A 27915-nucleotide genomic window follows, 5' to 3' on the forward strand; every position below is an offset into this window, starting at 1 on the left:
CTTCTGTGTCCCCAACAGACTTTGTCCCAGACCAGTATATGTTCTTCAAGCCCATAATTCCCCTAAAATTCAATTCCCCTAAAAATCATTTACTACCCACCTCAAATCATCCATACTTCCTCCGTCTCTCTTTACCCTAAGAAGGGTATATAACCATCTGTACCCTATTGTGTGGTGAGGTTATCACTCTGTGGTTCTCCCCCTAAGCATGTTAATAAATTTGTATGCCATTTCACCTATTAATCTGTCTTTTGTCCGCTGACTTTCAGCAAACCTTCAGAGGGTAAAGGGAAAGTTTTCCCTTTGTCTCTACACAGTTAACTGCTTAATAACAATGTTTCATATTACTATAGTTAGAACAACAGTTCAATTATTATTTATGGACATAAATTGCTGCTAAATCACTGTTTTATAACATAACAATGTTTGTTCCTCTTCATTGGGTTACAGCAAAACTCCTAATGGCCAAGCAACTACCTACTTTAGTTTGCGATAAATCAATTTCTTAGTCACTTACATCAAGGAGTATCAAACTATACAAAGGGGAGGAAATCTTTCAGCTCAAAAAAAAAGGAAGGAGCCGGGTGCAGTGGCTCATGCCTGTAATCCCGGCACTTTGGGAGACCAAGGTAGGTGGATTGCTTCAGCCCAGGAGTTCAAGACCAGCCTGGGCAACAGGGTGAAACCTTGTTTCTACAAAAAATAGAAAAATTAGCTGAATGTGGTGATGCACACCTGTGGTCCCAGCTACTCAGGAAGCTAAGGTGGGAGGATTACCTGAGCCTGAGAGATTGAGGCTGCAGTTAGCCGAGATTGTGCCACTGCACTCCAACCTGGGTGACAGAGCGAGACCCTGTCTCAAAAAAAAAAACAAAAAAGAAAGGATGGGGGAGGAAGGAAGAAAGGAAGGAAAAAGGGAGGGACAGAGGAAGGAAGGACAGGAGGGAGGGAGGGAGGGAGGTAAAGCCCCACTATTGCATGTGAACCATCCATCAGGAAAAAAAAGATCTAAAAACTTTTTTGTGACAGTGGCAATGAAAAATGAACTAAAATCACCTATTGGTTAAAAAAAAAACTCAGAAAAAAAAACAAGGTTAGTGCAAAACTAATTCCTGTGTTATAGTAGCAGATGTTGTTGTATAAATAAGTAAGCCTGTTTTATTTCTAACACTATGGAAAACTACCCATTAAAATGAGAAAAAATTCAAATACAATCAATTTCAAAATGACAAATTTAATAATCCCATAAACCTTTCCTAACCACAGCAATAATGTAATCAGTGTATCAATTTTGGCACACTGCCGATAGGGACTTTCCAAGATTTTAAACAATCCCACTATTATATACCCAAAGGACACAGAATACAACGTAGAAGATAAAAGAAAGAAGAAAAAACTTAAGTTTGTGAATATTACAAGCTTAAATGTTCAGAGAAAGGGGCTGGGGAAAATACACACATGTAACAAAGCAAGAGGAAAAAATATGGAAATCCAAGAAAAAAGAGATAGTTAACATCTATTACCACTTTTCAGAATTGAGGCGTCAGGGCTTAGGTAAGTTGAGTGATATAATAAATTCCAATAATAGGAATGGCAGTTAGACCCCTCTTTTCAATTTTTATGATTTTTAAACCTTATGATATAAAGTAGAACAAAGGTAATAAGATATATTTCAAACATATTTCCAAAAGAATAACTATTTGGTTGTGTCTCTGCCCGGCTTTGGTATCAGGATGATGCTGGCCTCATAAAATGAGTTAGAGAGGATTCCCTCTTTTTCTATTGATTGGAATAGTTTCAGAAGGAATGGTACCAGTTCCTCCTTGTACCTCTGGTAGAATTCGGCTGTGAATCCATCTGGTCCTGGACTCTTTTTGGTTGGTAAGCTATTGATTATTGCCACAATTTCAGAGCCTGTTATTGGTCTATTCAGAGATTCAACTTCCTCCTGGTTTAGTCTTGGGATGGTGTATGTGTCCAGGAATTTATCCATTTTTTCTAGATTTTCTAGTTGATTTGCGTAGAGGTGTTTGTAGTACTCTCTGATGGTAGTTTGTATTTCTGTGGGATTGGTGGTGACATCCCCTTTATCATTTTTTATTGCATCTATTTGATTCTTCTCTCTTTTCTTCTTTATTACTCTTGCTAGCAGTCTATCAATTTTGTTGATCCTTTCAAAAAACCAGCTCCTGGATTCATTAATTTTTTGAAGGGTTTTTTTGTGTCTCTATTTCCTTCAGTTCTGCTCTGATTTTAGTTATTTCTTGCCTTCTGCTAGCTTTTGAATGTGTTTGCTCTTGCTTCTCTAGTTCTTTTAATTGTGATGTTAGGGTGTCAATTTTGGATCTTTCCTGCTTTCTCTTTTGGGCATTTAGTGCTATAAATTTCCCTCTACACGCTGCTTTGAATGTGTCCCAGAGATTCTGGTATGTTGTGTCTTTGTTCTCGTTGGTTTCAAAGAACATCTTTATTTCTGCCTTCATTTCGTTATGTACCCAGTAGTCATTCAGGAGCAGGTTGTTCAGTTTCCATGTAGTTGAGCGGTTTTATCCTTGATGAACATTGATGCAAAAATCCTCAATAAAATACTGGCAAAACGAATCCAGCAGCACATCAAAAAGCTTATCCACCATGATCAAGTGGGCTTCATCCCTGGGATGCAAGGCTGGTTCAATATACGCAAATCAATAAATGTAATCCAGTATATAAACAGAACCAAAGACAAAAACCACATGATTATCTCAATAGATGCAGAAAAGGCCTTTGACAAAATTCAACAACCCTTCATGCTAAAAACTCTCAATAAATTAGGCATCGATGGGACATATCTCAAAATAATAAGAGCTATCTATGACAAACCCACAGCCAATATCATACTGAATGGGCAAAAACTGGAAGCATTCCCTTTGAAAACTGGCACAAGACAGGGATGCCCTCTCTCACCACTCCTATTCAACATAGTGTTGGAAGTTCTGGCCAGGGCAATTAGGCAGGAGAAGGAAATAAAGGGTATTCAATTAGGAAAAGAGGAAGTCAAATTGTCCCTGTTTGCAGATGACATGATTGTATATCTAGAAAACCCCATTTTCTCAGCCCCAAATCTCCTTAAGCTGATAAGCAACTTCAGCAAAGTCTGAGGATACAAAATCAATGTACAAAAATCACAAGCATTCTTATACACCAGTAACAGACAAACAGAGATCCAAATCATGAGTGAACTCCCATTCACAATTGCTTCACAGAGAATAAAATACCTAGGAATGCAACTTACAAGGGACGTGAAGGACTTCTTCAAGGAGAACTACAAACCACTGCTCAATGAAATAAAAGAGGATACAAACAAATGGAAGAACATTCCATGCTCATGGGTAGGAAGAATCAATATCGTGAAAATGGCCATACTGCCCAAGGTAATTTATAGATTCAATGCCATCCCCATCAAGCTACCAATGACTTTTTTCACAGAATTAGAAAACCTACTTTAAAGTTCATATGGAACCAAAAAAGAGCCCACATCGCCAAGTCAATCCTAAGCCAAAAGAACAAAGCTGGAGGCATCATGCTACCTGACTTCAAACTATACTACAAGGCTACAGTAACCAAAACAGCGTGGTACTGGTACCAAAACAGAGATATAGATCAATGGAACAGAACAGAGCCCTCAGAAATAACTCCGCATATCTACAACTATCTGATTTTTGACAAACCTGAGAAAAACAAGCAATGGAGAAAGGATTCCCTATTTAATAAATGGTGCTGGGAAAACTGGCTAACCATATGTAGAAAGCTGAAACTGGATCCCTTCCTTACACCTTATACAAAAATTAATTCAATATGGATTAAAGACTTAAACATTAGACCTAAAACCATAAAAACCCTAGAAGAAAACCTAGGCAGTACAATTCAGGACATAGGCATGGGCAAGGACTTCATGTCTAAAACACCAAAAGCAATGGCAACAAAAGACAAAATAGACAAATGGGATCTAATTAAACTAAAGAGCTTCTGCACAGCAAAAGAAACTACCATCAGAGTGAACAGGCAACCTACAAAATGGGAGAAAATTTTCGCAACCTACTCATCTGACAAAGGGCTAATATCCAGAATCTACAATGAACTCAAACAAATTTACAAGAAAAAAACAAACAACCCCATCAAAAAGTGGGCGAAGGACATGAACAGACACTTCTCAAAAGAAGACATTTATGCAGCCAAAAAACACATGAAAAAATGCTCACCATCACTGGCCATCAGAGAAATACAAATCAAAACCACAATGAGATACCATCTCACACCCGTTAGAATCACAATTATTAAAAAGTCAGGAAACAACAAGTGCTGGAGAGGATGTGGAGAAATAGGAACACTTTTACACTGTTGGTGGGACTGTAAACTAGTTCAACCATTGTGGAAGTCAGTGTGGCGATTCCTCAGGGATCTAGAACTGGAAATACCATTTGACCCAGCCATCCCATTACTGGGTATATACCCAAAGGACTATAAATCATGCTGCTATAAAGACACATGCACACGTATGTTTATTGAGGCTCTATTCACAATAGCAAAGACTTGGAACCAACCCAAATGTCCAACAATGATAGACTGGATTAAGAAAATGTGGCACATATACACCATGGAATACTATGCAGCCATAAAAAATGATGAGTTCATGTCCTCTGTAGGGACATGGATGAAATGGGAAATCATCATTCTCAGTAAACTATCGCAAGAACAAAAAACCAAACACTGCATATTCTCACTCATAGGTGGGAATTGAACAATGAGAACACATGGACACAGGAAGGGGAACATCACACTGTGGGGACTGTTGTGGGGTGGGGGGAGGGATAGCATTAGGAGATATACCTAATGCCTAATGAGGAGTTAATGGGTGCAGCACACCAGCATGGCACATGTATACATATGTAACTAATCTGCACATTGTGCACATGTACCCTAAAACTTAAAGTATAATAATAAAATAAAATAAAAAATAAATAAAATAAAATAAAAAAAGAATAACTATTTGAAGACTGTCAATTACATTACACATTTTATATCTTTATCATCTACTTCAGATACCTTCAGACAGGCTATAAATCTGCCAAAAACACAGTATATGTAATATGCTGTGATTCAGGATTAAAACACAGGCAGAAAATGTGCATCTGTTTTGGATTAATGAGAATTTTCAACAGACAATATTCAGGTAGTTTTGTGAACCCCCTTTTAATTACAACTCTCCTCTCTCTCTCTCTCCATATATATATATATATATATATATATGATGGAATATACATATATATGAGGGACTATACATATATATGATGGAATATATATATATGATGGAATTATATATGATGAAATATATATATGATGGTATATACATATGATGGAATATATATATATATATATATGATGGAATATATATATATTCCATTCTTGCAAATAGTCTATAATTCATCATGGGTATCTAAATTAATCTGGCATTTCTCACTGTAGTTGGCTTTTAGCTATCTATATCTCTTTTCAAAGCGTCCTTATCTTAGGAGGTTAAGAAAATGTGAGTACTTCCTTCAGGTTGGAGGATCTAGGAAATAATAAAATCATAGCTAGTATTAGTGTTTATTATGTGTTGGACACTCTGCAAAACAATGTATACATACCATTTCAGTTCATTCTTCAAAAACAAAAAAAAATCAATATGATCTTTATTCCCATTTTCCATAAGTGAAAGATTTTATATAGCCAGCCCAAAGTTCCATAGGTGGTAGGTGGCAGTCAGAAGTACAAATCAAAGACTGTTTCAGGAACCATAAGCTTTATCACTAAGACGCACTGCCTGTCAAGTCTCTTAATTTTAGTTTACGCTACATGTTTCCAAACAATGGTCAAGATAATTATAATATAAAAAGAGACTCACCATTAAAACATACTTAAAATAGAACTTAATGGATAGGAGAAGAAAAGTGGTAAGAATTCAAGGTGAATTAATAGAGCAAGTAAACACAAAATAAAGCATACAGATTTATAGAAGTCAATGTTAAAATGGACATATCTAGTTCTTGTGTCAGACAAAAGAAGTCAAATTTCATCTGGTCATATTTTTTCATTAAATATAGCCAGACTTTATCAAATAAATCCTGAAATAAAATGAGAGAGTACATCATGAGCAGTATGTTCAACATCACTTGGGCTAAATACAGAGATAATTCTCAGAAGTTTATTTCTTATGCTTCCCCTCCAAGAAAGCCAATAGGGAAACAGTAAATTGCAACATTTAACATAGAACTATTACAACCCAAATAAAAACCGGGTAAAGACCTGAAGAGACCTTTCTCCAAAAAAAGACATGCATATGGTCAATAAGCACATGACATGAAGCTCAATATAATTAGCCACCAGGGAAATGCAAATCAAAACCACAGTGAGATACTACTTCACACCTACTGGGATGGTTATAATAAAAAAGACAGATAATAACAAGTATTGGTGAGAATGTGGAGAATTTGGAAGCCTCATACATTTTTTGTAAAATAATCTAGCTGCTTTAGAAAATATTTCCTTAGATTAAACAGAGAGTTACCATATGATCAAGCAATTTTAGTCATAGTTATATACCCAAGAGAAATGAAAACATATGTCCACACAAAAACTTGTACATGAATGTTCATAGACAAACAGCAGAAACCAAGCAACTGATGAAGGAATACATAAAATGTGATCTATCCATATAGTGGAATATTATTCAGCAGTAAAAGAAAATGATATACTGATACATGCTATAAAATGATCAACCTTGAAAACATGCTACATGAAGGACACATATTATATGATTCCATTTATATAAAATATCTAAAATAGAGACATAAAGTAGGTTAGTGGTTGTCAAGAGCAGAAGGGAGTGTTGGGGACAATGGGGTATTACTGCTAATGGTACAGGATTTGTATAAGTGAAGAAAAGTTGATAAACCTGTCTAAAATTGATTGGAGTTTAAGAAACACTATCATGAAGCATTGAAGGGATTATTTTGATGGACAAGCATTCAAGCCAGGTGTTAATATAGTTATGGGTCACATAATGACATTTCAGTCAATGACAGACTGAGTATATGATGGTGGTCCCATAAGATTACAATATCATATTTTCACTGTACTTTTTCTACGTTTAGATATATTTAGACACACAACTAGTTAACATTGTGTTACAACTGTCTACAGGATTTGTACAGTACAGTAGAGTTCATAGCCCAGAGGCAACAAATTATACCGTATAACTTAGGTATGTGGTAGGCTATACCATCTAGGTTTGTATGAGTACACTCTATGACATTCACACAATGATGCAATTGCCTAAAAACACATTTCTCTGAACAAATCCCCATCATTAAGCAATAGATGATTGTAATTGTCTTTCTCAAGCATAAGAGAATCTCACGAAGGTAGAATTATGATACATCTAATCAAATGAATTAGGAATAGCTGTAAGCCTAAATGAGTTCAAGGATTATTAAATTTTTTTGGATCATGAATCCTTTGAGAATGTGTTGAATGCTATGAACAAGGTAGGCATGGTATTTACCCTAAGAAACCTAAATAATTTTGTGTAAATCAACATCAGAGGAGGACCTTCCATGACTGTGGTGAAACAAGACAAAAACAAGATCACCTCATAATCTTGCTTGAATAGAAATTTAACAAGGGGATGGGGGAAAAATACTGTGTAACCACAAAAATAACCAAACATCCCGCTCTCCTGGATAACTTCTCTAGTGACAGCTCTGGCCTCTCTCTCTTCCTCTAGCTTCCTAGATAAAAATTTCTAATATACCCAACACCCAAATTGCTTCTGCTTTCTGACAACACCCAGTCGAGAACAGATTCTTTCTTGAACCTTCCCTAAAATCACCTTAGCTAAGCCCAAATCCTACAATAAGCCTCTCTTGACTCCCTCTTAATGCGATACCCATTGTTTTCCAAGGTATGACTCTCCCTTGCTACAGCAGTAAGCCTAGTTTTGGTTACAAGTGTGTTCTTGGTGGTATTTGGCTAATGAGAATCACAATATAATATTTATAATACATTACTGCAAAAAGCATGTATAAAAGTACATATATATATAGGGCCAAGCACAGTGAATCAGCCCTGAAATCCCAGCACTTTGGGAGGCCAAGGTGGGAGGACTGCTTGAGGCCAGGAGTTCAACACCAGCCTGGGCAACAAAGCAAGAGCCTATCTGTACAAAAAATAAAAATTAGCTTGGTCTGGTGGTGCATGCCTCTAGTCCTAGCTACTCGGGAGGCTAAGGTGGGACTATAGGATAGTTAAATTGATATAGGAAAGGTAATGGAGGCTGGGCATGGTGGCTCATGCTGGTAATCTCAGCACTTTGGGAGAGCAAGGCAGGTGGATAACCTGAGGTCAGGAGTTCGAGACCAGCCTGACCAACATGGTGAAACCCCATCTCTACTAAAAATACAAAAATTACCTGAGCATGGTGGCGGATGCCTGTAATCCCAACTACTCAGGAGGCTGAGGCAGGAGAATCACTTGAAGCTGGGAGGCAGAGTTTGCAGTGAGCCGAGATCACACCACTGCACTCCAGCCTGGGCAACAAGGACGAAACTCTGTCTCAAATAAACGAAAGTAATGGATATACAGTAAAATGTTAAGAATAGTTATCTCTATATGTTGGCATTATTATTTTCCTTTTTGCTTCTCTGTATCTTATCTTGTTCTTCAAAGACTGTGTACAATTTAATAAGAAGAAAAAAGAGGAGGAAGAAAAACTCCCTTCCAAAAGAATATGTTATAAGGGAGGAATTTTATATTCAAACAGTTGTTAACCATAAAAGGTTTTCAAACTTTAGTGTAATAGAATCACATGGGATGATCACTGAAAATAAAGATTCCTGAGCTTCATCCCCAGTGTGAGCCCAGGAAATCTATATATTGGACTCCAGGTGATTCCAACCCACAGGGTTTGAAGAGCAACCTTGATAAATGTGGCTTTGGGGACAAAGTAGGACTTGGAAGGATGTACGGATGTACAGAGGAAGAAGAAAGCTTCCCAGGCTAAAGGGGAAGCATGAAAAGCTCAAAATTATGAAGCTGCATGTGCTGAGGAGAGGGAGAATGAGTGGTGTGATGCACGATGGGCTCTCAGTTAACCTGACCTTACCAACCTGGGGCAGAATTGAGGGCTCCTCTAAAGAATGTTGGAAATTGGGCAGGCTTGGAAAGGTAAGCAGGGTATATAATTTTCATTCACATTTCCTACTCATATTTCTCATACCAATCGGCCAATTCACTGGTTTCTTCAATTTACATCTAAGTGATTTTCAGGAAACGAGTCTAACTTTTCTTTAAGCATCGCCACCAATAATTTTCACTTCTTTTTTAAACCCCACTAAATCTTTTCTACCCTCCTGGGAACTCATTCTCTTACCTTTGCCTATGCTCCCAGCCAACTGAAAACCTGCCATCCACCAGCCAACCAAGAAACAAAGAAAACAAAACAAAGTTTAAAAGTTCCCCACTGGGCATCTACATGACTCAAGAGTCTCAGAACTCACTATCTTTCAGTATTGTAACTTACCAACTTCTTAAAAATGATCTGAGATTTTCCAGTGAGTAATCAGAACTTTCACTTGTGTCTAGACACTTTCAAGTGGAAAAGTGTCCCTACCTTTATGCAAAAGGATATCTTTTTCTATTTATATTTTCTATATATATTTTCTAATTAAGGCTCATCTATAATATGAAGTAAAATAATGTTTGAGCTGAAAGAGATGTCAAAGGAAAAGCTTTCATTTTACTGATGAGAACCGTTTCACATCCTGTTTTCCCTAACATGGGGTTCCCCAACACCCAGGCTACAGACCAGTGTGGTCCGGTTGGTGGCCTGTCAGGAACTGGGCCGCACAGCAGGAGGTGAGTGGCAGATGGGCAAGTATTATGGCCTGAGCTCCACCTCCTTTCATATGAGCAGCAGCATTAGATTCTCACAGAAGCTCGAACCCTATTGTGAACTGCGCATGCGAGGGATCTAGTTGTATGCTCCTTATGAGAATCTAATGCCTGATGATCTAAGGTGGAACAGTTTCATCTTGAAAGCATCCGCCACCTCCTCCATTGTGGAAAGTTTGTCCTCCATGAAACCAGTCCTTGGTGCCAAAAAGGTTGGGGACCACTGCCCTAACAGACCCATATCCCCCTGCATACTTCAAAAGAGGAATAAATTATATTTTATCGGGAAAATTCCCCTCAATATTTTATGTCCCTTAAGGTAGGTGACAGTAAATGGTTTTTGTGCAAACCACTGATTTATTATTGGCACTAAATAATTAAGTTACTAAAGGCAAATACTATTCTATATTAAATAAGTTTATTACACATAGAATAATAGCATTGTGATAAAAAAAAATCATGTCTTTTTTTTTTTTTTTTTTTTTTTGAGGCAGGGTGTCACTTTGTCACCCAGCCTGGAGTATGGTGGCATGAACACGGCTCACTGCAGCCTAGACTTCCTGGGCTCAAGCAATCCTCCCACCTCAGCACCCCCCAGCAGCTCGACTACAAGCATGTACTACCACACCTGGCTAATTTTTGTATTTTTTGTAGAGGCGGGGCTTCACCTCTTGTTGCCCAGACCAGTCTGATACTCCTGAGCTCAAGTGATCTGCCCGCCTTGGCCTCCCAAAGTGCTGGGATTACAGGCATGAGCCACCACGTCTGGCCCATGTCCTCATCTTAAGCTTATTAGGTATCATAAAACAAAAATCTTCAAGTGAATGAGAATCCATTATAAAGTAAATGGAAACCAAAAACAAAAAAGGAGTCCCTTAAAAACTAAGAATGTAAATCTACCTAAAGATATCCTATTCTATTACAAAGCTATCTTGTATAAGGGATACTACTAATAATTCAAAGTCCATGTAAGGTATTTGTATGTCTGTATTATCTCAGCAGAGCAGAAAATTTAGGGCTTGTAATGATAAGAAACAATCTAATTTCAGGTGATTTGGGATAGTTTTCAGAAAACTCTCATTCCAATGAAGCAAATGAACACTACTGCAGACTTGCAGTGCTTTCATGAGTAGAAAACCATTTTTCTTAGTTAATGTTAAATATTCCATTTTAATAAATAACTTTAATTTTGCAGGAATAAATAATTACAGTATACTTTTCTTCTTTTCATGTCTTTGACATAAATACTTCTATTGTGATAGCACGGGCAGAGCATGGAGCTTTAAACCCAAATATAACTGGGCTCAAATCCCTGTTCTGCTACCTACATTTGAGCCTTTCTTTTCTTTTCTTTTTTTTCTTTTTTTTTTTTTGAGATGGAGTCTCACTCTATTGCCCAGGCTAGAGAGCAGTGCAGGAGCTCAGCTCCCGGGTCCAAGCAATTCTCCTGCCTCAGCCTCCTGAGTAGCTGAGATTACAGGCACACACCACCACTCCCAGCTAATTTTTTGTATTTTAGTAAAGACGGGATTTCACCGTGTTGCCAATGCTGGTCGCAAACTCCTGAGCTCAGGCAATCTGCCTGCCTTGGCCTCCCAAAGTGCTGGGATTACAGGTGTGAGCCACTGCACCCAGCCTAGCCTTTACTTTCTTCTACATAAAACATAGGTAACATCTACCTCATAGTACTGTTACAAGGATTAAGAGAGTTGCACATATGTAGAAAAAAGAGACATATGGGTGACAGAACTTCCCCAATGACTGAAATGACTTTTCATTAGAGATAAACCACAGTGAATGGTAAGGGAAATTAGAAATGAGATAAAAGAATACAAAATTGCTCTACATAATGAAGTGAAAAAAATCTTGAGCGTTCACAAGCAGGTGAGAAGATAAAAAAGAGAAGAGAGGGGACCCTGAGATAGAAAAATGTTGGGGGAAGAAAGAAAAGAATGGCATAGCAAGATGGAAGGATGCTGTGACCCAAAGAGAAGAACTGACAATAGGAAGTTCCCTGTGGCCAACTGGGCTCTTAATAAAACAATAATGCTGTGGTATAATACGAAATATATTTGGTTTTTCCCCAGATCCTGCCACAGAGCTCCTAAAACCCTTGGGATTTCCTGAATGTTAGGAGTGTCTTTTGACATTTATACCAACCCTCTTTTGATGGTACCTGAGTTTATGCTAATGCAGTGACTTAGGGTGAGGCCCCTAGATAACCTCAGCATGAGGCTGGTCAGCAGAAAGACCAAATGATTAGAAGGCTGGAACTTTCAGCCCCACTCACTGGCATCTGGGAAGGGGACTGGGCTGGAGATGAAGCTCTATAAAAACACTTGAACAACAAATCTGATGAGCTTCCAGGTTGAGTACATCCAGTGCTGAGAAGGTGGCAAGCCCAGAGAGGGCATGGAAGCTCCGTGCCTCCCACCCTGCCATATCTTGCCCCTATACATCTTTTCCATTTGGCTGGTCCTGAGTTTTATCCCTTATAATAAACCAGCAAATGCAAGAAAATGTTTCCTTGAGTTCAGTGAGGAGCTGCCCTAGCAAATTAATGGAACACAAGGAGGGGCACCATGGGAATCCCAACTTACAGCTAGTCCTTCAGAAGTATAGGTGGCAACTGTAAGGGAAGTGGCTGCACTGGAGTCAAGGGTAGGCTGAGGTAAACATTTGGTGCTGCATGACACAGTGGGACTGGAGCACAGGCACACAATCCCGTGCAGTATATAATCACAGTTATGTAACCATGTTATGGGTGGGCTCATCACCTGGCTTTGAGCCACCATTTTCTGTAATATAACCGCACTGCTAACTCTGTAAGAGAGAGCTGGGCTACCTTGCAGGTGGCCAGGAGGGGAGCCAGGAAGTGGCAAGTGCACTGGGGAGCACAGCTACAGGCATGTGGGTGGCAGGAGCTGCAAAGCCAGCGCTGAGAAGGGCTATGGCGCAGCTACAGGTATGCGGGTGGCTGAGACAAAGGCTGATAGAGAAAGAGAATAAAGCCATATCCCAACTGCCTACAGTGCCCCGAGTGTTTTTTCAACTACCCGCCACCCATCCATCAACTCCCCTTGGACCCCAGCTCAGGTTGGAACCTGACAATTGGTGTAGTCAGCAGGATTCTGAGGTGAGTGTGTCCTCAGCCCCCAGTGATCCTGGGTTGGCTGTGTGGCTGTGCTGCTAGGATGGGGTCCAGCAGAAACACGGGCAGCAGTGGACGGGTCCCCTGTGAGCACGGAGAAGGTGCTGAAACACCTGGAAGCACACAGCACCGAGAAGGAGCATGCCTTTGCCAGCAGAGTCAGATGGGCATTTTTGACTGCACTATGGTCAGTGCATGCCCACTCCCTGCAGGATGCAGCACAGGTAAGGGACCTTCAGATGTAAGCCAAGCGCCTGGAGGGCCAGATACACAGTTTGGAATAAGAAGTGGGAACTGCCATAAGTGACGGCTTGAGCCCACCCTCCCGGCTGGACATTCCGCTTGGTCTGATACTGAGGGGGAAGAACCCCTACTGCGGGCTCACCCTATGGTCCACCAGAAAATAGAGCATGAAATAGCCACTTGGGCCCAAAAAGCAGACCCAGGAATCCCCTACCATGGTGGAGCATGCTTCATATAGTGCCTATACCCCCAGTGATTTGTGGGAGTTAGGCAAACAGTATTGGCACCGTCTGGGGGAGCCCCTACCCACCTGGGAAGTGCTGGTAACTTCGTGGAGGCAATTGACCCCAAAGCAGCAATTCCGGAAATGCCCACCCAGATAGATGCTCTGGCTCAAGGACTACTTACAGACGGGCAGAGGTATAGAGCCTTTTGTGTTTGATTAGGGAGCTGGCTGAGATACCCGGCCTGGGGGGACACCAGATGACCGGAGGCCACATGTGGAATTAGAAATCCACTGGTCCCCCACCAATGTACAGCAGGTGCTGGTGCTGGTAGACATTGGCACAGATTGTAGTCTTGTCTATGTGAGCCCGGATAAGTTTCCGGGTAAAGCTGCATACATAAATGGCTATGGAGGCTAGTCAGTGAAAGTGAAACCTTTTATCTTTGCACCTTGGCATTGTCCACTTGGCTCCCTGTTTATACTGTGTATGTCTCTCCCATACCTGAATATATTCTGGGGGTGGATATTTTACACTGCTTGGCAGCTGTGCCATCTATCACGGATTTGATGGACCACTTGACGATGGAATTGGGACAGTACCACTATGTGGTGGACTTGGCCAATGCATTCTTCTCAATTGACATTGCTCTAGAGAGCCAGGAACAGTTCACCTTCACATGGGAAGGATGACAATGGACTTTCACGGTGTTGCTCCAGGACTATGTGCGTAGCCCCACCGATATGTCATGGCCTCGTTGTCACAGATTTAATCACCTGGAAATGTCCAAAGAGAGTCCCCTATTCCATTATATAGATGATATTATGCTAACCTCTGATTCTCTTGCAGATTTAGAAGTGGCAGCACCTCTCTTGCAACATTTGGCAGCATGCGGTTGGGCCGTCAATTAATCCCAGATCCCAGGGCCTGGATTGACTGCCAATTCTTAAGAGCTATCTATCTGGTTGGGTAAGACGAAAGCCATATCAGAGGCCATCATAGACAAAATCCAGGCATATCCCTGGCCCACCACCGTAAGGCAGCTGCAGACTTTTATGGGCCTCCTGGGGTACTGGTGGGCATTTGTGCCCCATTTGGCTCAGATGATAAAACTGTTGTACCGGTTGACAAAAAAGGGGGCTTCCCGGGATTGGGATAAGGAGGTTGAGACAGCCTTTCTGGCAGCCAAGCAGGCTATTCAGCAGCAAGTGTAGGCCCTAGAAGTGATTAACCAGGGGTGCCCATTTGAACTTGATGTGCATGTGACCACAGATGATTCTGGCTGGGGCCTATGTCAGCACATGGACTGCTTTAGAATGCCAGGAGGCTTTTGGTTCCAACTTTGGAAGGGAGCTGAGCTCCAGTATTCGATAGAGAAGCAGTTAGCAGCTGCATATGCCACCCTTCAGGCTTATGAGAGTGTGATGGGACGGACTACAGTCATCATGCAGATGACTTACCCAATAGTGGGGTGGATATGTTCATGGGTAATGACTCCCAGGACTGGGATGGCACAGACATCCACTTTAGCAAAGTGGGGTGTCTACTTAGAACAGCGGAGTCCTCTGAGTACAAGCCCCTTATTAGCAGAACTGCAAGAAGTCTTGGGACCTGTGTTCCTGATGCAATATAGGGCTATGGGTCAGCCTGAGGTACGCCTAAACCCTGAGCCATCACTGTTTAAAGAGGGTCACCCCACCCCATCCCCCATGGGGCATGATATATGGATGGACCCAACTGGGGTGCTACTGCTGCCTGGACCACTGTTGTGTGTGGTTCAGCTTAGTACTGATACCATATGGTTTGATACCGGGTGTGGACAAAGTAGTCAGTGGGCCAAACTCAGGACAATGTGAATGGTGATCACCAAAGAGGTGACACCTATGATAATCTGCACTGATAGCTGAGCAGTTTATTAAGGCTTAAGCTTGTGGTTAACTACCTGGAAGTTACAGAATTGGCTAGCTGGTCACCGGACCATTTGGGGCGGGGCCATGTGGCAAGACCTATGGGAGAAAGGATGACCTCCTCCAACCAGTTATGGTGACAAATGGTAATTTGTTGTTGCCTGCCTCAATGTCCCTAAAGGTAGGGGAACAAAAACCTGGTTTTGGCCATGGACCCTCCAAGCCACCCATTGCAGATGGATGGCCATCGTAGCCCCCTGGAGGGAGGGCTTGGGAATTTAATGTATGGCCTCTGATATGGTTTGGCTGTGTCCCCACCCAAATCTCAACTTGAATTGTATCTCTCAGAATTCCCATGTGTTGTGGGAGGGACCCAAGGAGAGGTAATTGTATCATGGGGGCCAGTCTTTCCTGTGCTATTCTCGTGATAGTGAGTAAGTCTCATGAGATGGGCTTATCAGGGGTTTCTGCTTTTGCTTCTTCCCCATTTTCTCTTGCTGCCACCTATGTAAGAAGTGCCTTTCACCTCCTACCATGATTCTGAGGCTTCACCAGCCATGTGGAACCGTAAGTCCAATTAAACCTCTTTTTCTTCCCAGTCTCGGGTATGTCTTTATCAGCAGCATGAAAACAGGCTAATACAGCCTCTGTGATTGACCATTTGTAGGGGAATGGCCAAGGAAGGAATCCTCCTCCAGGGCACATATGTACTACTGCTGTGGCCTATAGGTCCAGGGTGCTGCCCTATGGACACATTTCTCCACTAAGAGGACTCCCTTGGCCTAGGGGATGGAGTGTAAGGGAAATAGTTGCACTGCAGACAAGAGTTGGTGGAGGCAAACATCTAGTGCTGCATGACACAGTGGGACTGCAGTGCAGGTGCACAATCCTGTGCATTACATAATCACAGTTATGTAACCACATTATGGGTGGGCTCATCAACTGGCTTTGAGCCACTATTGTCTGTGAGTAATATAACTGGACTGCTGACTCTGTAAGAGAGAGCTGGGCCACCTTGCAGGTGGCTGGGAGGGGAGCCAGGAAGCGGCAAGCACACTGGGGAGCTCAGCTACAGGCGTGGGGGTGGCAGGAGCGGTGGAGCCAGCGCTGAGAGAGGCTGCAGCTGGAGCAGGTGGCCAAAACAAAGGCTGACAGAGAGAGAGAGAGAGAGAATAAAGCTGTATCTCAACTGCTTATGGTCCCCCACGTGTCCTTTCAACTACCCACCACCCGTCCACCAACTCCCCTCAGACCCCAGCTGGGCTTGGAACCTGACAACAACCTACTACTTGGAATTGGAATTTGAAGTTGGGGGGACACTCCAGGCAGATGGTATCAGAATTGAAATGAATTATAGGATACCCAGCTGTGTCCAGTGGAGAACTGCTTGGTGTGTGCTGTGTTGAGCATATAGTACATGAGAAAGAGTAAGGCAACTTTGCCTTAGGCACCCAACATTCTCATTTTTTTTTGAACCTACATTTTTAAGAAATAGGCTTTATTTTTTAGAACGGTTTTAGGTTCTAAAATTCCACAGAAGATAGGGAGATTTCCCACATACTCCCTGCCCCCACACATCCATAACCTCCCTATTATCAATATTGCCCACCAGAGTGGAACATCAGTTACAATTGATGAACCTGCCTTGAAACATTTTTATCACAGAGTCCATAGTTTCCATTAGGGTTCACTCTTGGTGTTGTACATTCCGTGCATCTGAACAAATGTTTAATGACATGTGCCCACCATTACAGTTGTACAGAGTAGTTTCACCACCTTAAGAATCTATTATTGGCCAGGCAGGATGGCACATGCCTGTAATCCCAGCACTTTGGAAGGCCAAGGTGGGAGGATGACTTGAGCCCAGGGGTTTGAGATCAGCTCTGGCAACATAGCAAGATCTCATCTCTACAAAAAATACAAAAATTACCTGGGCATGATGGCACGCACCTGTAGCCTACAGTCTCAGCTACTCGGGAGGCTGAGGCAGAAGGACTGCTTGAGCCTAGGTGGTTGAGGCTGCAGTGAGCCCAAGCCATGGTCGTACCACTGCACTCTAGCCTGGGCAACAGAGAGAAGCCCTGTCTCAAAAATACACATATATACACATACATATATTCTTATTATATATATATGTGTGTGTATATACATATTCTTAACATTCTAAGTCCTCTCCCCCTTGTGCTGTAATATGTCTGCCACAACTAGCCACCCCTTCCCCCAACAAAAAGAGAAAGTTTGCCCAATAAAACTGTTTTGTGTAAAGACACAATTGCCTTGAGTAAAATCTTAGTAAAAGTCTACTAATTACAATTGCCTTGAGTCAAGCGGTGTTTTGAGAAAATCTAGAAATGTGGGCTGTATCCAGATTTGAACTTACACAAGGTGATAAAAAGGGAACAGCTATAAGACATAAAACAGCAAACTGGAGAATCCAGGAGGAACAGAGAAAAATGCAAATGGTATCTGGAAGAAAATTAAATCCTAGAGATATTGTGGAAAAGAGAGGAAGAGTAAGAGGCAGGATTCCTTTGTATTTAAATATCCTGGGACACAGCTACTCCAGCAGACTTGGGGGAGAGGGGGAAAGGCAGGCGGCTGACATCTGGTTACAGGCTGCCTCATTTCCACATGGGTGGCAGTCGGTAAAGTGCTGTTCTAGCAGTGTTTCACGCTCTTCACAGGTATCAGGGAAAATAAGAATATTTTGTAAAGTTATATAAAACTACCATGAAGTAAGTTATAATCTACCCAAAATAGGCAACCAGGACTTCCAGAAAGGGACTGGCTTGTTGGAAGCCAAATGGAAGGCAGGGAAGAGGGGAGGTCTAAAAGCAGGTATTCTCCAAAAGCCACTTACAACCTCACAACATAACTAGATCAAAGAATTTCTGTCATGCCAGATAGTGGAAGGCTGCTATGTTGAGAAAGGCAATTGAGCAGTTTTGGCGGCGGAGTCAAACAGAAGGCTTAGAATCAACATCTGTTTTCTACAGTATGCTCGCTTTGATTTCCATCTCCAAGTTTCTGAAATTCCAGAAACAGTATATGGCCTTGTCAAAGAAATGACGAATTACTATGTTACTTTGTGTTAACGAAAAGGTTACATTTATGTTCATATGGAAGAGATAATTCACTGAAGAATTTTCAGTTTTTCAAACTGACACGCACACACAAGACGGAAAGGAAGGCAGCCTGACCGCGTTTCCCAGGAAACAGGTGGTGCAAGGTGGAGGTGCACCACTCTCTCCTCCAGGAAGGCGGTGACCCTTCCGCAGATGTCTCCGTTGGAAACAAATAAAGGGAATATCGGTCAAAGCGCAATTCCCTGATTCCACTTGAGAAGCCCCGGGCGTCGAGGCACGGCAGGAAATTTACCACGACGCCTCCCACTGGCTCAAGGGTCTCCCAGGTGCTGTCGATTTTGCAAAGGGTCCGTCTCTACAGCGACTGTGACGAATTCCGGAGCATCAGCACCGGGGAGTGCTGACCCGACACTCGGCTCTACCGCAGCCCGCCGTGCCTCGGCACCCTGGGCTTGTCCGGTTGGGTGTTGCCGAGAGAACGCCCCAGCTCCTGCCCGGAACCCACGTCCGCCGGCTCCTACCGTGCCTCATGATCCTCGCTCGGGCTAGCACTTTCCACGCGCGCTGACTCTGGGTTCCGACACCTGGACCGCCTCCGCAAGGCGGCGCGGCTGCTGTTTGTAAACACGCCCCACGTGCGCTCGCCCTGCCCCATTCGCAGCCCGCTCCTGGCACGCGAGGATCCTCCGCTTTCCCCCCAGCACTGTGGGGGGTGAGATTTTAAAATTTCCCCCTAGGGAAAGAAGAGCCTCGTCGGCAGAGCCGGGCCACTGGGAAAAGCGCCAGGACAAGGCAAGCGTGTGCCGCCCCCTGCCGGCCAGGGAGGCACTGGGGCCCCGAAACGGCCAGGCGGTGAGCGGAACCCACGCGGCGCCTAGAGACGCACCCCTGCCGGGCCCCGCCCCTCCCGCCCGCTCGCCGGAGTCCCCTCCCCCGGGCCGCGTGCGCTCACCCGCGCAGGCCCCGCCCCCTCGCCGGCACAACGTTCTGCGGGGGCGCGCGCGTGCTCTCTAATCCCCCGCCTTCCGGCTCCGGCAGCGACGCTCGTCTCTCTCCGCTCGTCCCTCGCCGCTGCCGGGCCACCAGTGCCAGCCTGCCTCAGGAGACTCCATTTGCGCTTAGTGTGGTCTGGGCGCCGCGCAGGCGGTCCCAGGGCGATGCCCGGGGCCGGCGGACTGGCGTTCCCTGTGCCAAGCGGCCGCCCGCTGGCTGGCTGGCTGCAGCAGTGACATCCTGGTCGCCGGCGTCCAGGCGGAATCCGGGCTCCCTCCGCGGGAGGAAAGACGTCCCGCGCTCTGAAGCTCGCCCAGCGGGGAGAGGCCCTCGCTAACACGGCTTCTCTCTGACCTCTTAATTTCAGGAGGTAGGCTCTTCAGGTCCCTCTCTCTGTCACCCCAGATTATGCCTGAAAGCATTATTTGTCGTATTTAGCTATCACATTGATAGGAGGCGTTAATTTTCTCAACATAGTTGCAGGATAAATGTGGATAATGCCACAGATCCTGATGTTGAATTGAAAGAAAATGTTTTTGGTATTTTCCTTTAGGTTTCGGAGCCTCCGAGTATCTATACAGCCCCCACAGGAACTCCTTCTGTTGGTCCATCGAGGATCGTCTTTCACCAGGATTATTGTAACATCATCTTCACCGAGCCTGCCACCCCATAGCCTCTACCTTGGGTCCTCATTTCCACCGATGCAGTTTTTTTGATGCTTTCTTTAGTAATGTGACATCACATGTCCACTATCCTCCTTTCCAGCTGCCAAATCTAGTAGGTTTAAGTCGCTTTTAAAGTAGAGAGTTTTCTGCCTGTTCCACTTTCACCTTATTTGCACTGTTCACTTCTGTCCGGGTCATCTTCTCTTGCGTATGATTTCCACAAGCACTCACTTGCGCAACCTATAGCAGAGTCCGTGCCTAGAGAGACAGCATTCCATACAATCCACTGCTTGACAAAGACCACATAGTCAGAGGGTGCGTTTTCCCATTGTATTTTCCTGTATGTCAAGTTTGCAAGTCCTCTCTTGACTTAAACTGTTTACTCCCTAGCACATTTCCTAAAATACTTCCACCTGAGATTTAGTGGCTATTCTGGCAAAGAACATTACCTGCAAGGATGGCAAGAATTGAGTATGCAGTAGTACTGTTTTAGAAGCCTTACCAGTACAGTTTCTAGCCTCTAGTGTGATTGCACTTCATGAAAGACCCTGAACCCTGAGGAGGAAGAAAGATAGAAGATAAGAGTTAATTGGCGCTAGGCTTTGTTGTAGGAAGTTTGTAAGTTTTAAAATAGCAAGTAGATTCACGTAGACCTTGTCAGGAAATTGGTCACTATCCATCTAGGCCCTAGAAGTGAGAGGAGGAATCTTACGAACTCATTTTCTAGTTCCTTTGTATTCAAATCTTAGTTGTTAATTATCTTGTTCTAGTAATCACCTAAAATATTAGACACTTAAAATGTTGGGGAAACGTAAGCGTGTGGTGTTGACAATTAAGGACAAGCTTGACATTATTAAGAAACTTGAGGAAGGCATCTCTTTCAAAAAACTTTCTGTGGTGTACGGAATTGGTGAATCCACAGTTCGTGATATTAAAAAGAACAAAGAAAGGATTATAAACTATGCAAACAGTTCAGATCCTACCAGTGGAGTATCCAAACGTAAATCTATGAAGTCATCAACATACGAGGAGCTTGATAGAGTTATGATAGAGTGGTTTAACCAACAGAAAACCGATGGGATTCCAGTGTCCGGAACGATTTGTGCAAAACAAGCCAAGTTCTTTTTTGATGCTTTGGGAATGGAAGGTGATTTTAATGCATCGTCAGGCTGGCTAACTCGATTTAAGCAGCGCCATGGTATTCCAAAGGCTGCTGGTAAAGGAACAAAATTAAAAGGAGATGAAGCTGCTGCCAGAGAATTTTGTGGTAGCTTTCAGGAATTTGTTGAAAAAGAGAATCTACAACCAGAGCAAATTTATGGTGCTGATCAAACTGGATTGTTCTGGAAATGTCTACCATCAAGGACGTTAACTCTTGAAACTGACCAAAGTACTTCTGGGTGTAGGTCAAGCAGAGAGAGAATCATCATTATGTGTTGTGCAAATGCCACAGGTTTACACAAACTTAATCTTTGTGTTGTGGGGAAGGCCAAAAAGCCCCGAGCATTCAAAGGCACTGACCTTTCAAACCTTCCTGTGACATATTACAGTCAAAAAGGTGCATGGATAGAACAGTCTGTTTTCAGACAGTGGTTTGAAAAGTACTTTGTGCCACAGGTACAGAAGCATTTGAAATCCAAGGGACTTTTAGAAAAAGCAGTGCTTCTTTTGGATTTTCCCCCAGCACGTCCAAATGAAGAAATGTTGAGTTCAGATGATGGCAGAATAATTGTGAAGTATTTGCCACCAAATGTCACAAGTCTGATTCAACCAATGAGCCAGGGAGTTCTAGCCACTGTAAAAAGATACTATCGAGCAGGACTTCTCCAGAAATACATGGATGAAGGAATTGACCCAAAAATATTTTGGAAGAACTTGACAGTGTTGGATGCAATTTATGAAGTGTCAAGAGCTTGGAACATGGTAAAATCAAGTACCATAACCAAAGCATGGAAAAAACTTTTCCCTGGCAATGAAGAGAATTCAGGTATGAACATTGATGAAGGAGCCATTTTAGCAGCTAATTTAGCAACAGTTTTACAGAACACAGAAGAATGTGAACATGTTGACATTGAGAATATTGATCAGTGGTTCGACTCTCGGAGCAGTGACTCAAGCTGTCAGGTGCTGACTGACAGTGAAAGTGCTGAGGACCAGACCAAGGCTGCTGAGCAAAAGCCTTCCAGTAAGAGTAGAAAAACAGAACCGAATCCAGAGAAGCATATTAGCCATAAAGCAGCACTTGAATGGACTGAAAATTTACTGGATTATCTTGAACAACAGGATGACATGCTTCTGTCTGATAAATTGGTATTAAGGAGGCTTCGGACCATAATAAGAAAAAAACAGAAGATCCAAAATAACAAAAATCATTAATAAGGCTCTTAAGTATTTCAGTGTATCTGCATCTTTGTGACTATCTATCTGCAGTGAAACTTTGCTTGTTTGAAGTCCTGTGGATTCCAAAGCCAAATACATTTTATAAATGATTTTGGAATTAGATGTCAGTTTGGATTACTTAAATTACAACTCTTTAATGTTGACTCTAGTCATTGGGCATTGACGTGTAACTTGTCTTTCTACTGTTTCTAATATCTATTAATTAGATCATAAGGTACCTGAGGCCAGGGATCTTGTGTCTGTTGTGCCTGAATTTGGCGTGTCTAATAAAGGCCCATGCACACTATGGGCACTCAATAAAACTTACATTTTTATGATTTTTCTTTGAAGTTGAACTTCCAAATTGAAATATGTTGGGGGTAAGTTTCCATTTCCACAGCTTTTCCACTGCTGAAAAGAAGAGTTCAGCAAAAATTGCGCTTGAAGTATTTCACTGCGACTGCAGAGAACTGAAGGAAAATAGTCTAAAGCCTTAAATATTGCATTTCTGTACTAGCAGTATTTGGGCAATTAGCAATTCAGATCAACCATCTCTTGAGAATAGTAAAGGAAGAGAAGTATGATTTAAATGTCCCAGAAAAAGGATTTGCACTTCATTTTTTTTTTCCATCTGATAAGAGGGAGTGTTCCTAAATAGTTGTGGAAAGAATCCCATTCCTGTTCCAGGAAAATAGATTTCAGTTCCCAAACCATTGCAGTTAGAAGAGTTAAGCGTTACATTTTATCATCTGTCTTTTGGGTTCTTTATAGATGCCAGTAGTATTTCTCTTTAATAAGCTATTTGACGTTTATGTAACATTTGAAAGCTTACAAAGTATGTATGTCATTTGCTTTCATACAGCATTTTTTGTGAAAACCAATACTGAGAATATAAGCATACATCTAATTTGTGGAACCAGCAGATGAACAGTAGACTAACATAAAGTAGAACATGAAGAGAGGCAGTAGAGGAGTGCAGCTGCTGTGTGACCATTGGCAAATTACTTAACCCCCCCATCTGTTACATACAAGTAATACCTGCCTCAGAGTTTTGTGAGGTGTAAACGAGTTGACATATGGATTTTAAATAATAGGGGCTTGTAATAGGGCCTGGCACAGAATAACATTGAATGTTAGCTGTTACTGCTATTGTGGATATTGAGTTTCAGTAGTATGCTAAACAGATCCAATGTGTTATTCAAAGTGGGGTTGCTGCATTTGGAAAACCCTTCCAAGGAAGTGAGATAAAAGAGATACAAGTGGTCAGGCGCGGTGGCTCACGCCTGTAATCCCAGCACTTTGGGAGGCCAAGGCAGGTGGATCACTTGAGGTCAGGAGTTCAAGACCAGTCTGGCCAACATGGTGAAACCCAGTCTCTACTAAAAACAGAAAAAATTAGCGGGGCATGGTGGCATGCGCCTGTAATCCCAGCTACTCAGGAGGCTGAGGCAGAAGAATCACTTGAACCCAGGAGGCAGAGGTTGCAGTGAGCTGTGATCACGCCACTGCACTCCAGCCTGAAACTCCGCCTCAGAAAGAAAAGAAAAAAGAAAAAAAGATACAAGTAATTAGTTTCAGCAGAAATGCAATAATGATTTCTTTCATTGAAAACTGAAGGGTTACTCTAATTGAAAAATCAGTTACCACCCCCTGGTAGGCTTTGTGATGCATGCAGGCATTTAAGATATCTTAGGTGGAGTTATAACAGGAAATGAGAATGGAATTGTAATTTCTTTGGTCCAGTTCTGTTAGCACTTTGCTAATAAACAGATGTTGGCTTTATTCATAGAAGAAAATCTTAATATTGGCATAATAATAAAATACCTTTACAGTGGATAAGATAGCAATAAGCAAGACACCTGGAATATTTTATCTAACTAAAGTAATATGGGATAAGTAGAAAAAGCAAAAGAAATGTCATGGGAGACAGTGGTTATAGTAATTAGGCCCAGCTATATATAGGGAGCTTGTCATTTGGTTTGAGGGGAATTTAGAGCCCACATCTGATTATTTTTCTTTTGTGAGGATTATCATCAGTGTCTTCAGCTGAGCCTCTGGATTCTAGAATAGCTTTTTCAGAAGACCTCTCAGAATATACTTTCTTTGGATAATTCATACATCATTATTAAAACACTTTCCTCAGTTCACACAGTTTCACCTACCTGATAGCCTTGAGGAAATACAACCCTGCAAGATAAGTCCTGAGGCTATTTGGCTTCCTGGAGACCAAGGATTCTAAAACTTGATAAGGGTAATGACTTACATTTGAACACTGCTTTGCATTTTCACATTGCTTTTTGCTAACACAAACTTAAACTTTGTTCAGTCATGACACTGAACTGGTTTAGTCTCATGTTGTATCATTAATCGTAATATAAATTATGCATTCTCATTCCGCATTTCATTGCAATACAAAAATCTTAACCTCCTTGAGATATTGTAATAGTTCCTCCAGAAAGACACATCATGGTAATCTTGGTTAACTCTTGCCCCTTATGTGTACCCTAGTTTGAAAAGCAGACATATGTACTCTCATTTGACTTTGTACACCTTAAAGGAAATACCTACAAATTCTGATTATTGGTTAATCATTCTGACTATTGGTTAATTTTAAAAATGTATATGTTTTTTAGAGGAACCTGAGAGACTAACAGAACTCAGACTAAATGGACAAAGTATTTGGCAACTAAGCATGCTTTTTTCACAAAACTGCAGAGTGTGAATATTTACTATTTCATAATTCAGTCTCAGTAATACAGGGGTTGGTTGGAGAACTGGGCGCTAAATAAATATAGAGTTGGCAGGCCAGGATCAGAAGCCGTAGTCAATTTAAGCAGAATGATAGGGAGGACCCTGCACTCCAAAATTAGATTTATTCAGGAGGGCTGTGTTCACGTATCACCTTAATATTTTCACAAATTGACTTTTTTTTAAATATACACACTATATATGTTAAGCAATGATATCTACAGAATTGCAGGTCTCATGTGCCAACTGGGGTCTTTGTCTAATTCAAGTTAAACATAAGAATTCTTATTTTTAAACTTGCCAAACTAAAAATCCATTTTGTATAACTCATCTGCACACTTTAGAAACACTAGCCAAGCAGAAGGAATAGGGTTGTTGAAGGTTAACAGATTGGAATGCAAACTCCAGCTTCTCCACTCTTTATATAGATAACCTTAGCAGCATTCTGGACCTCTCTGAACCTCAGTTTACCCATATGTGAAAGAGTTGAAAGGTAAGCAGTCACGTTCCAGGCATTCATAAACACCAGCTATTAAGCAATCCTACAGCTGTACATTGAGAACCCCTGGTCTTCAGGCTTACCCTGGAGAATTCATCACAGCTCTTCTCTCACAGAGACTGTGCAGACCCCCAGGAAACCCAGGCACCTCTATTGAGGTCCAGGGCACTGACCCATCTCTGGGAATGCTGGCTGGGGTGTATACGTAGGTGGGCAGGCAGCATTGAGTTCCCCAGACCCTGAGGACTGTAGCTGTCAGTCACTACAGGGGCCCATCTGTAAAAAATTTGAGTTACAGATAAACTTGTAACTTCTAGTTTCTTCTAAGACCAACAAAAATGATACCTGATTCCTGCATTTCAGAATATCTTGATCTTCTGGAACTTACTTACAAAGAAAGTCACCTTTGAGTGTAAAAAAAGATAAACTCAAGGCAGTTTTACTCATCTGTTGAAGCCTTGACCTGAACTCAAGTGATCCTCCCACCTCAGACTCCCACATAACTGGGACTACAGGAGTATGCCACCACGCCCGGCTAATTTTTTTTTCTTTCTTTTTCTTTCTTTTTTTTTTTTTTTTTTGTGAACCAGAGTCTCACTCTGTTGCCCAGGCTGGAGTGCAGTGGCACGATCTCAGCTCACTGCAACCTCTGCCTCCTGGGTTCAAGCGGTTCTCCTGCCTCAGCCTCCCGAGTAGCTGGGACTACAGGTGCCCGCCACCATGCCTGGCTAATTTTTTGTATATTAGTAGAGATGGGGTCTCACTGTGTTGCCCAGTCTGGTCTCAACTCGGCTCAAACGATCTTTCTGCCCTGGCCTCTCAAAGTGCTGGGATTACAGGCATGAGCCACTGCACCCAGCCCATAATACTATTCATTCCTTGAACACATACATACTTTTTACTAATTTAGGAGAAAAAATAGGGTAATCCTTACCAAATTACTCAAAATCTTATCTTTAAAGACATGCTGCTTTATTCCTTTTAAATATATAAAGTAGGCCAGGCACGGTGGCTCAGGCCTATAATCCCAGCACTTCGGGAGGCCAAGGCGGGTGGATCACAAGGTCAGGAAATCAAGACCATCCTGGCTAACACGTGAAACCCTGTCTCTACTAAAAATACAAAAAATTAGCCAGGCGTGGTGGCGGGCGCCTGTAGTCCCAGCTACTCGGGAGGCTGAGGCAGGAGAATCGCTTGAACCCGGGAGGCAGAGGTTGCAGTGAGCCAAGACCGTGCCACTGCACTCCAGCCTGGGTGACAGAGCAAGACTCCGTCTCAAAAAAAAATATATAGTATATATGTAAATATATATGTAGTATATATGTAAATATATATGTAGTATATATGTAAATATATATATATATAAATTGAAGAGCTAACAAAATGTAGTCAAATAGTGGTTTTACTGGCCATACTTCTAATGATTTGTATGTAAATTAATTCTGGTAAGAAGTTTTTAGATTGTTCAAGAACAGTTGTTTTTCCTGTTTATTTATATTATCCACAATGGGTTTTTGTTTATCTGTATTTTATTCAGAGTTCCTTGGTTTGACTGGTGTCCTTTTCCTGTTCCAGGCATCCATCCAGGATACTACATTATGTTTAGTCATTGTGTGTTCTTAGGCTCCTCTTGGCTGTACTAGTTTCTTAGAATTTCCTCGTTTTTGATTGTCTGGACATGATGATCTTGACAGTTTTGAGGAGAAGTGGTCAGGTATTTTGTAGAATGTCCCTCATATGATAAAAATTTTTTTAGTTCTTTATGCATTTCTTGCCCCCACTAACACAAAATAGACTGTGAAAGTGCCACTATTAAAGATACATTAAAGTATGAGAGAAAGATAAATTCTTATAAGAATCTGGGAAGGCTTTTCATCACAAGTAATATTGTCCATGAAGTAATTAGTTGTGTTTGTGGTAGGATAGGGGGTGTCACATGAAAATCAAGAGTGCAGGTCATGTTCTAGTAACAGACTAATAGAATTGCAATGTGATGCGAGTAAGGTGCAATTAGAAGTAACAGTGTAAAGTTTGGCAGGGGCCTGAGAGCT

The 27915-nt window shown here is 42.0% G+C and overlaps 2 protein-coding genes across 2 annotated transcripts in view; one reads left to right on the forward strand and one right to left on the reverse strand.

Moving 5' to 3' along the window:
• FAM13A (family with sequence similarity 13 member A) overlaps positions 1-19235 on the reverse strand; it is a 384547-nt gene extending 365312 nt beyond the window's left edge. The window contains exon 1 of the mRNA XM_024928670.4: positions 19102-19235. The gene's annotated coding sequence lies outside the window, so the exon portion shown is untranslated. The remainder of the gene's footprint in view (positions 1-19101) is intronic.
• Positions 19236-19524: 289 nt separating this feature from the next.
• Positions 19525-22940, forward strand: TIGD2 (tigger transposable element derived 2). The gene is made up of 2 exons (XM_008955292.6): positions 19525-19943; positions 20127-22940. Exon 2 carries the CDS (start codon positions 21037-21039, stop codon positions 22612-22614), a length of 1578 nt encoding a protein of 525 aa, XP_008953540.2. The 5' UTR covers positions 19525-19943; positions 20127-21036; the 3' UTR covers positions 22615-22940.
• The last annotated feature ends 4975 nt before the right edge of the window (positions 22941-27915 follow it).

The sequence above is a fragment of the Pan paniscus genome, chromosome 3 (assembly GCF_029289425.2).
Source record: "Pan paniscus chromosome 3, NHGRI_mPanPan1-v2.0_pri, whole genome shotgun sequence".
NCBI lineage: Eukaryota > Metazoa > Chordata > Mammalia > Primates > Hominidae > Pan > Pan paniscus.

What these genes read in the sequence shown, in the direction of transcription:
- TIGD2 (XM_008955292.6), top strand. Translation starts at nt 21,037, where the DNA reads ATGTTGGGGAAACGTAAGCGTGTGGTGTTGACAATTAAGGACAAGCTT.